This window comes from Pseudonaja textilis, chromosome 16 (genome assembly GCF_049901715.1).
Source record: "Pseudonaja textilis isolate UNSWEBS1 chromosome 16, rPseTex1.2, whole genome shotgun sequence".
NCBI classification, from domain to species: Eukaryota; Metazoa; Chordata; class Lepidosauria; order Squamata; family Elapidae; genus Pseudonaja; species Pseudonaja textilis.
Window position 1 is genome coordinate 4,661,310 of NC_142005.1, and position 9,899 is coordinate 4,671,208.

A 9,899-nucleotide genomic window follows, 5' to 3' on the forward strand; every position below is an offset into this window, starting at 1 on the left:
TTTTTCCTTTCTTTCCTTTCTTTTCTTTTTCTTTTCTTTCCCAACCCTTTGAAGCAACACCGTCTTTTTAACCCAGTTGGCACTGCCTTCTTTTAAACCCCGTCGTGCCTTGCCAGGGGATGAGATGGGAGGCACCGTTTTTCAACCTTTTCTCAAGCTAAAAAAAAAAAAGAGGCGAACATTCACTTCGTTGCGTTGCCCCCCCCCCCCCCCGCTCTCTCTCCCCCACCCCACCCCAGGCGCCCACAGTTTGCGTTTCTTCCCCGGTCACCTCCCGTTTGTTCGTTTGAACTTCCAGCCCGTTAGAAAATCCAGTCCTTTTATTTGTCACGCAAAACGCACCCACACAATATTCGGGGGTTTTTTTGTGTGTGTTTTGTTTTTGCTTCGACCCCACCAAGGAGACCGCATCGGCGGTCGCAGTCAACGACTATAACCCTCCCCCCCCGCCCACACACACACACACACACACACACACACATCGCAGATCCAGAGGGTCCCCCCACACACACACAACTCCGTTTTTTGCAACGAGGCAGCCGGCCCTGCCTTCATCCCAGACGCCCGGCTCTCCCCGGAGCCCCTCCCTCTGTTCCCTCCACAAATTGGACGGTGTGCGTGTGTGTGTGTGTGTGAGAGAGAGAGAGAGAGAAAGAAAGTTTCGGGAAGGCCCGCTTTGTCCAGCCGATGAAGTGTATTGAACTGGGCTGTAACTCCACGAGAAACATTTTGGTTTAAAGTTTTTTGTTTTTTGTTTCAAAGTTCCGGAGTGGGAGAAACCATCCTGAGCTCTGCGTGGATCCGTGACTCCAGGTGCGAAAGAAGCTTTGAGGGTGGGAAGGAGGAAAATCCGGTTTCTTCCGAAGCCATGAGGACTAGAAACTTATAAAACACACACACACGCACAAGCACATTCCCCGGGTTGGCGGAACCACCCGCGTTGGGTGGGAGGGGGGCAGAGGGCGGCACAAATTCGTCTCGGGTTTCATTCCCTCCCCGGCTTGGCAAAACACCAACCTATTTCTTTCTTTCTTTCTTTCTTTCTTTCTTTCTTTCTTTTTTTCCCTTCATTTCCACTGTCTGGGAAGTCTCTTTGGATAAAAAAAAGGCACCTCCGGGTCTCCAGCAGCACCGGGTCGCAAGCCAGGGGGGAGGGGCGCCACGTTGCAATAGGAAGGGGCTTCTGCGCCCCCCCCATCTCCCCCCCCCCAAAAAAAGTCTCTTTACTCCAGCAAGCAAGTTCTGAGTCGGTTTTGGGGCTCACCCCGAGCCTGGGGTGCGGTGCGGTGGGGGAGGGAAACCAGCCCCGGGCGCCCCTCCAGCTGGGTCTCTCTGCATCCTGGCAGGCTGTCCCAGATGCGGCAAAGGGGAGGGGGGGAACCCTCACTGGCATTTGCAGGGTTTGGGGTCCTTGTGTGCCCACCTGGCTCGGGAGCAAGCAAGGCCATCTAGCCTCCCTCCCCCACCCGCCTTTACCCCCACCCCCCGGGGCTGCGGCTCCGGGGTTCAAACACTGGTCCGGCAAGTGGCCGGTTGGCAAGGTCGGTTGGCCGAGGCGGGCGGGGCGGTTTTCTCCGACGGGTTGACCACCCAGCGGTAACACTGGGTGACGCTCCTACTTTTGGCCTGAGCTCCGCAGCGGGTACAGTAAACGATGCCCAGAGCCAACATGATCACCAGGAAGACCGAAATGGGCACCAACAAAGCCACCAAGAGCCAGCGGTCGTCCTTCCTCTGCCGTCCCTCCCCAGAAGAAGCCGGGCTGGGGGGAGGAGAGGTGGGGAGGGCCGCCCTGACTCCCCCGACGACGGGGTCCCCCTTCTCATCCGAAGGGGAGGGAGACGGGGGAGTCGGAAGGTCCGCGGGGTCATCCGGAGTGGGCGTGACCGCAGGAGACGTCGGAGGGAGAGGAGGAGGAGGAGGATCGGAAGCCGCGGGGGTGGGATGGAGGACCTCGGGGTGCCCCGGAGGGGAGAACCCGTGCTCCAGGGGAGAAAAGTGGCCGTCCCACGCGACGTCGAACTCGGGGGCCTCCGTGGACGGTACCGGAGGAGGGAAGACCAGCCGGTCGGGCACCGACAAGAACGAAGCGGCCGAATCCGACGAGGAGCCGGCCTCCCCGTCGCGGAAAAGCGAGAAGCGGACCGCCGGCGGTGGCTGGGGCGGCTGGGCGCTCAGGTCGTCCGCCTCCCGGGTGGTGAAGCGCACGTGGAAAGCAGGGTCGTCGGGCCAGGCCTCGGGCGGGGTGGCGTCGGGCCCGTCCAGCCCCTCCACGGGGCTGCAGCTGATGCCGTCGGCTTCCAGGTCGAAGCCCTCAGTGCAGTAACACTCGAAGCCGCCCACGTAGTTCACGCACATCTGCTGGCAGACGCCCGGGATCTGGCACTCGTCGGTGTCCACGCACTGGCCGGGCTCGTCCTCGGCGGGGCTGAAGCCCAGGTGGCAGCGGCAGAGGAAGGAGCCCTCCGTGTTCTCGCACTGGTGCTCGCACGGCGCTTCCAGGCACTCGTCCAAATCCTCGCACTGGTGCCCGTCGGAAGCCAGCTCGTAGCCGGCCGGGCAGCGGCACCTGTAGCCGTCGCCGCTCTCCTCCTCCTCCTCGGCCACGCAGTCGAACTGGCAGGGCCGGTGGCGGCAGGGGTCGTGGGCAGCGCAGGAGTGGCCGTCGGGGAGCAGCAGGTAGCCGGCATGGCACTCGCAGGCGTAGCCCGAGCCCTCGTCCACGCACAGCTGCTGGCAGCCGCCGTTGTCTCCCTCGCACCAGCTGGCCGCCGAAGCCGAGGCCGCCGCGGAGGAGGAGGAGGAGGAGGAAGAAGAGGAGGAAGAGGAGGAGGAGGCGCCGCCGGACGGGTCCCGGCACAGCGGAGGGTTCTTGGACCAGCCCACGCGCCCGTCCTCCTTCTGCAGGCACAGCAGGGACAGCAGAGAGGAGCCGCCCGGGCAGCCCACGGAGGCCACGGTCCCGAAGGGCAGGAAACGCGGGGGAGCCCCGACGGCGGAGGCAGAGGCGGCCAGCTGCCCGAAGGGAGCCTCGTAGGCCACGCTGGCCCCTTCTTCGACGGCCTCCAAGCCGGCGCACATCCCTCGGAAGCCGAAGCGGCAGAGGTAGCCGTCCACGGGCCCCGCGCAGGAGCCTTCCAGCCACTGGAAGTCGCGGTCGTCCAAGGCCACGCAGCGCGGCGCGGCGCAGCCGGCGGCTCCCGCAGCCGCCCCGACGGCGCGGGCCCAGTTGCTGTAAGCCGTCTCTTGCTCGCCGGTGACCCAGCTGAAGCCGCGCAGGGGCCGCTGCGGGAAACACTGCCGCGGCTGGCGCTGCAGCCCGATCCAGAAGAGACGGGGCGGGCCGGGCTGGCGGCTGCCGGCCAGCAGCTGGCTCACCTGGGCCGCTTCCTCGGCTCGTTTCAGCGTGGCCAGGTTGCCCCCTTGCTCCCGGCAAGCCCGCCAGGCCTCGAGGAAGCTGCGCGGCTGGGAGTAGAGCGCGTAACAGCCGTCCGGATCGCAACTGGCTTCAGGATCCGGCCGGCCGGGCAGCGGCAGCTGGAAGAGCAGCAACAGCAGCAGCAGCAGCAGCAGCCCGGCCGGGCCGAGCGGCAGCCGAGGGGCGAGCATGGTTGTGCTTGCGCGGTGGGCCTCCGGCGCTCTGACAAACCCACCGCCCGCCCCCAGCCATCCCCGGCCTTCTTCCCCCTCCCCGTCCGGGGAGGAGGCGCTCCGCTTCCCCGATCCCCGCCTCCGGACCTTGTAGGGCGCGGATCTGAACTCCAGACACGCAGGGAGGGGAGGGAGGGAAGGGAAAGGCAAAGCAAGGCGGGAGAGGGTCCGCCCGCTGCCTGCTTCCCCGCCCCCGCCCCCCACACTCGAGGGTCGTGGAAGCGTCTATTCACAGAATAACAGAGTTGGAAGGGACCCTGGAGGCCATCTAGTCCAACCCCCTGCTCGAGCAGGAGAGTCTATTCCAAATATTAGCCTCTACCTAGGATCGAACTCGCAGCCTCCTGATTGCTCCACCTCTAGACCACCGGAGCTGTCTGCCGGGCCTTTGTTGGTCTAACCACTAGAAGGCGCTGTCGCTGGGAGCTGGAGGGGCTTCTCCCCGCTCCCTTTCAGCCCCTGCCGCGGGATGGCAGGTGGGCTTGATGGGAGAAAGTGGGGAGGGGTCTGGGCTTCTGAAACTGATGTTGAGGGGCTGCCCCAAAGAAGACGCGGGGGGGAGAGGTGGGGTTCAACCTGTTCTCAGTCCGGAGCATCTGAAGGCAGGAAGAGAAGCAACGGATGGAAAACTAACCTGGAATTGAGGAGAAGCTTCCTAACAGGGAAGACAGTTAGCCAGTGGAACTGCTTGCCACTAGAAGTTGCGGTTAGTCCATCACAGGGCAGCCTCTTGTCTGGAATGGTATATGTCTCCTGGCTAAGCAGGGGGCTGGACTAGAAGACCTCCAAGAGCCATCCCAACTCTGTTATTCTGTATTCTGAGCAAGGGGCTGGACTAGAGGATCTCCAGGGTCCCTTCAAATTCTATTCTACCCTATTCTATTCTATTCTGTTCTGTTCCTAAATCTGTCCTGTTCTGTTCCCAGCCAGCAGGATCCAAAGATGCCATGCTGGTTGTAGTTCCTCGCCAACAGAAGGGCGACCCAACTTACGACCAAAATCTTTCTTGATTCATCCGTTCTTTGGTTCCAAACAACATTCCCAGCATAGCCGGAAATTAAGGAGAAACTTCCTAATAGTGAGGACAATTAACCAGTGGAACAACTTGCCACTAGAAGTTGTAGGTGCTCCATCACTGGAGGTTTTTAAGAAGAGACTGGACTTATCCGGAATGGTCTAGATATAGGGTCTTCTGCCTGAGCGCCGGGTTGGACTAGAAGACCTCCAAGGTCCCTTTCAACTCTTGTTATTCTGTATTCTTATTTTTTTTGAGTCAAGTTTGTTTTAATTTATATATAAGTAGTTTGAATATAGTTTAAGTATATGGGCAAACATATAATTATAGACAACATTCATGTTTTCTGTTATTCTGAGTAGGGGGCTGGACTAGAGAACCTCCAAGGCCCCTTCCAACTCCATTATTCTGTGTTCTGTGTGGAGTTTACTGTCCCCCCACTTTGAAAGTGTGCTGGCTGGGGGATTCTGGGAGTGGAAATCCACCCATCATAAAACATGCTGGCTGGGGCATTCTGGCAAGTTGAAGTCCATGCATCTTAAAGTTGTCACGATTGAAAAAACAAAACAAAAACTAAAGGAAACCTCGCAAAACTAACTTCACACTAAGCTGTGGTTGCACTTCATCCCTGCCAGAATTCCTCTCTGCTACAAGCTACAAATCCTCTTGCACTTCGCAAATCCCATCAGCTGTGCCTGGTATCTGGCTCGGGGCCGTCATAGCTCTGCGTTCGTGCCATGTCAATCATACCTGGGCATCGGTTCTGGTCACAGTGACCAAAAACAGTGGAGGAAACCCAGGCCCTCCATCTGAAAGAGTGACCGATTCTTTCAACACAAACACATACACACACACACACACACACACACACACACACACAAACACACGCTTTGCAATTTGCTTTGGCAAGCTCTGACGCCAGGAACCCCAATTGGCTCAAGTCCCTGCATCCAACCCCAATGCGCCTAGGTAAGGATAAACCGTTTCTTGCATAGAACTCGGATTTGGAGACGCATCCATGTATATATATATATTTTGGCCGGGTTGGGGAAATTGGTTTGGGTCCCTGCCAAACAGACCAGATTTCACTTGGATTTAAACTGCACTACACAGTCACCAAGGGCCCTGGAAGCAGGATGGGTGGGCCTTCCCAAAGACAGCAGAATTAAGCAACAAAGCCGCTTCCCTCCTAAAGCACACATCTAATTTCGGGGCAATTAATCCAGGATTAAGCTAGACTGGGAAACTGTCTCTGTTTTGATCTAATGCCCACTGTATTTTATCCTAAACTTTTCTTGCCATGACAAGATCATGCCTTCCCACCTATTCCTGCTTAATTATTATTTTATTTTAATGGCACGGGTGCCAAGGAAGATAGGGAAGGACAGAGAAAAACATGGATTCAAAGAAATTGGAAGGGAATTCTCCAGCTTACTGGAGATGAAGTAGAAAAAAATGAAACAAAACCAGAAAGCCCTTTGCAGGAAAATTATTATTATTATTATTATTATTATTATTATTATTATTATTATTATTATTATTGGGGCATCATTGTAAAGTGGAGTTTTTGCACAGTGTGGCCGGTGCTGACCAGATGTAGCTCAGCTACTGGATTTAATCACAGTCTGTAAAATCAGCTGGATATGATCAGACGCCAACCGGTGGGGAAGCGGATGCCCTAAATTATAAAGCAGAGAACCAAGATTTAAATGAACTCAGCAAGGCTCTGTTAATTATTATTATTATTTTTTTAAAGAGAAGGACTCGATAGCAGTCTTCCAATATTTGAGGGGCTGCCCCAAAGAAGAAGAGGGGCGGGGGTCGACCTATTTTCCAAAGCAACTGAAGGCAGGACAAGAGGCAACGAATGGAAACTAATCCAGGAGAGAAACAAGCTGCAATTAAGGAGAAATTTCTTGACTGTGAGAACAATCAACCAGCGGATCTACCGTACTTGCCTATAGAAGTTGTGGGTGCCCTAACCCTGGAGGTTTTCAGAAGAGATGGGACAACCGTTGGCCTGAATTGGTATGATGGCTCCTGCTTAAACGGGGTTGGACTAGAGGACCTCCAAGGTCTCTTCCGGCCCCAGGATAACGGAATACAGAATTTGAAGTTCAGCGTATTGTGTGAACCCAGTCTCCTCGCTCTGAGATTTTACCCTTGGCCACACAATTCCCTCGTGCCTTTTGAGCAGCCAAGAAATCAGAACAGAGCCGGGAGGGAGCTCAGAGGTCAACTAGTCCAGCCCTCCCTGCTCAGGCAGGAGGCCCTATATCATTTCAGACAAATGGTTGACCAATCTCTTCTTAAAAAGCTCTTCGTGTTTTTAATGCTTCTGGAGGCAGCCGTTCCACTGATTAACTGTCCTCCCTGACAGGAAATAACCGTGTATCGGAGTTGGAAGGTACCTTCAGAGATCTTCCAGTCCAACCCCCTGGTTAAGCAGGCAACTAGTTGCCCAATCTCTTCTTAAAAGCCTCCAGTGATGGAGCATCCACAACTTCTGGAGATACTACGCTTGATCTTAGCCAAAAGGCCGAGTAGCAATAAGACTTCTGAGGGACAGCCATTCATTGTTCTCGCCGTCATGGGAATTTCTCCTCAGTTCTAGGTTGCTTCTCTCCTTGCTTAGTTTTCCAATCTTAGATTATGTGTTCTTAAGCTTTGTTTCTCTGATTATGGGTGCTTCATCACTGGAGGTTTGTTTGTTTTTTTAAAGAAGAGTTTGGACAGCTGTTTGGACAGAATGGTTCCCTGCTTGACACCCAAAGGCCCCCACAGCACTAATTTTATTACACAGCTATGATATTCCGCTGTTTTTACTTGGGGCTGGAGTCTCTTTCCCTTCCCTTTTCCTTCTCCTCTTCCTTCTCCTCCACACCATAAACCTTACCCCCTTTGAACGCTGATGATGTTCCCTAGTTGGGTCATGAAATGTCTGCAAGAAAACCACCAAGCTCAGAGAGCACCAAGCACCCTTCAATTAATCTCTTGCATTAAGTTGATAGGATGGTCATTTCTTTTTTCTTTCTTTTTTTCTTTCTTTTTTTCTTTCTTTCTTTTTTTCTTTCTTTCTTTCTTTCTTTCTTTCTTTCTTTCTTTCTTTCTTTCTTTCTTTCTTTCTTTCTTTCTCTTTCTCTCTCTCTCTCCCTTTCCTTTCTCTCTCTTTCTCTTTCCCTGACTCTTCCTCCTCTCCACAAACCCTACTCCCTTTTAGCACTGATGACATTACCTAGTTGGGTTATGAAACATCTACAAGAAAGCCACCCAGCTTATAAACCCCCAAAGGCCCCCATAGCACTAATTTTATTACACAGCTATGATATTCTGCTGTTTTTACTTGGGGCCGGAGCCAAAATCAAAGAAGCACCAAAGATCTCCCAATCCATGTTCCCCTTTTCTGCTGTAGGGATGACAGTCCACATATCCCACAGCGAGAGAGTGATAGGTGCTGTAGTCCCAAACCCAGCTGGATTGAAAACTTCAGACACAGCCAGACTGCTTGGAAAGATGGCGGATCATTTTCCCACCATTTAGGGGAAAGCACCAAAATCGCAGCCCCCTAATTTCGCCAGGAAGGGTGTGTGTGTGTGTGTGTGTTTTTCTTCTCCGTTTCTGGGCTCTGACCTCAAAAGCTTCTGCATGAGATTTCTCCTGCTTGAGCAGGGGGGTTGGTCTAGAAGACCTCCAAGGTCCCTTCCAACTCTGTTACAGGCTTTTCATTTCGACTAGCCCGAAAATCCACCACTCGGTTTTTCTCTTAGCCTCTTAGATGTGAACCAAGCCACACTTCTTCCCAGTTGAATCTGACTGACAGACGGGGCCGAGGTGGGTGGAGGGTGGAAATTGGGGGGCAGATTTTTGGGGAGAGGGGGGCTTGTCGACACATGGAGGAAATAAATGGAATTCCTTTGGCGTGGGACGCCCCTCTTCCCTTGCCCGTCTGGTTGCGTTCAAATGCACTGCATTTCGACCAATTCATGGAAAAACCCAGCTGTGCCAGGGAAAAGATTCGAAGACTTCATCCTATCTCCGCCCAGCCATTTTCCTTTTGTTTCGAAGTGGCTTTGCGGCTTTGCTATATTTCATACGCCCCATAGCGAGCCCATTTGCTGCTCCCTCCAGCTGGGCCTAGTTTATTTCTATTTATTTCTTTGTCAAACGTCGAAAAGCCGTCCAAGTTTACAAGGGACTGGGCTGCGTATCCATCTTTAAAAACACTATAATAAACACTCCAAAGGCTGGATAGCTTGAGAGAGAGCAATAAATATGTACCCTTTGGACAACCTCCTGTTTCCCAAAGGAGCACCCCGCTCCCCACCTGGGGGTCTGGGGTCTGGGGGAAGAGCTAGGTCTCCAAAGGACAGGCCTCTGGAACAGCTGCCCCCACCTTCCTCTAAGATTTGGGCAGGGTGGGGGCAGTTCAAATCTTAGGGAGCGTGGCAGATGTTTGGAGAGCTGGCATCGCAATAGGGCACCTCTCCTGGATTCAGTCAATGGGCCTGAAACATGCCAGATCCTTCCTTTTCTTTTCTTTTCTTTTCTTTTCTTTTCTTTCTTTCTTTCTTTCTTTCTTTCTTTCTTTCTTTCTTTCTTTCTTTCTTTCTTTCTTTCTTTCTTTCTCTCTCTCTCTCTTTCTTCCTTTTTATTTCTTTATTTCTCTTTTTTCTTCCTTTTCTTTCCCTTTTTCTTTCTTTCTTTTCCCCTTTCTTCCTTTTTCCTTTTTTTTCTTTTCTTTCTTCTTTTTAAAATAATTTTTATTGAACATTTTTCAGCAATTTAAAAATATATACACACTCTGCGATGTTACAGCATCGCAGATATTCGTATATACCTCACAATTACTAACCTTTACTTTTATTTTTATCTAACCATCTGTACCAAGCGTCCCAGACCAGATAGTATTCCAATTCACTTTTATCTTTTAGCTCTTTCTTTCTTTCTTTCTTTCTTTCTTTCTTTCTTTCTTTCTTTCTTTCTTTCTTTCTTTTTCTTTCTTTCTTTCTCTCTCTCTCTCTCTCTCTCTTTCTTTCTTTCTTTCTTTCTTTCTTTCTTTCTTTTTCTTTCTTTCTCCTTCCTCCCTTGTTCTCCATCCTCCCTTCCTGTTTATTATTTATTTATATCCCACCCTTATTATTTCAACAAGTAACTCCAGGTAGCTGAACATATCCAATACATTTTGCCTCCTCCTATTTTCCCCACAACAACAACCCTTTGAGGTGGACTAGGC

At 52.6% G+C, this 9,899-nt stretch overlaps 1 protein-coding gene across 1 annotated transcript; it reads right to left on the minus strand.

Annotated features, from left to right (window-relative positions):
• Positions 1 to 307: 307 nt before the first annotated feature.
• Positions 308 to 3,672, minus strand: CD248 (CD248 molecule). Its single transcript, XM_087914257.1, has 2 exons — positions 511 to 3,672; positions 308 to 438 (listed from the first exon to the last, which is right to left on the minus strand). The coding sequence occupies exon 1, from the start codon at positions 3,607 to 3,609 to the stop codon at positions 1,507 to 1,509; it is 2,103 nt and encodes a 700-aa protein (XP_087770383.1). The 5' UTR covers positions 3,610 to 3,672; the 3' UTR covers positions 308 to 438; positions 511 to 1,506.
• Positions 3,673 to 9,899: the final 6,227 nt, after the last annotated feature.

Coding starts and splice junctions, on each gene's coding strand:
- CD248 (XM_087914257.1), bottom strand. CDS start 3,609: ATGCTCGCCCCTCGGCTGCCGCTCGGCCCGGCCGGGCTGCTGCTGCTG.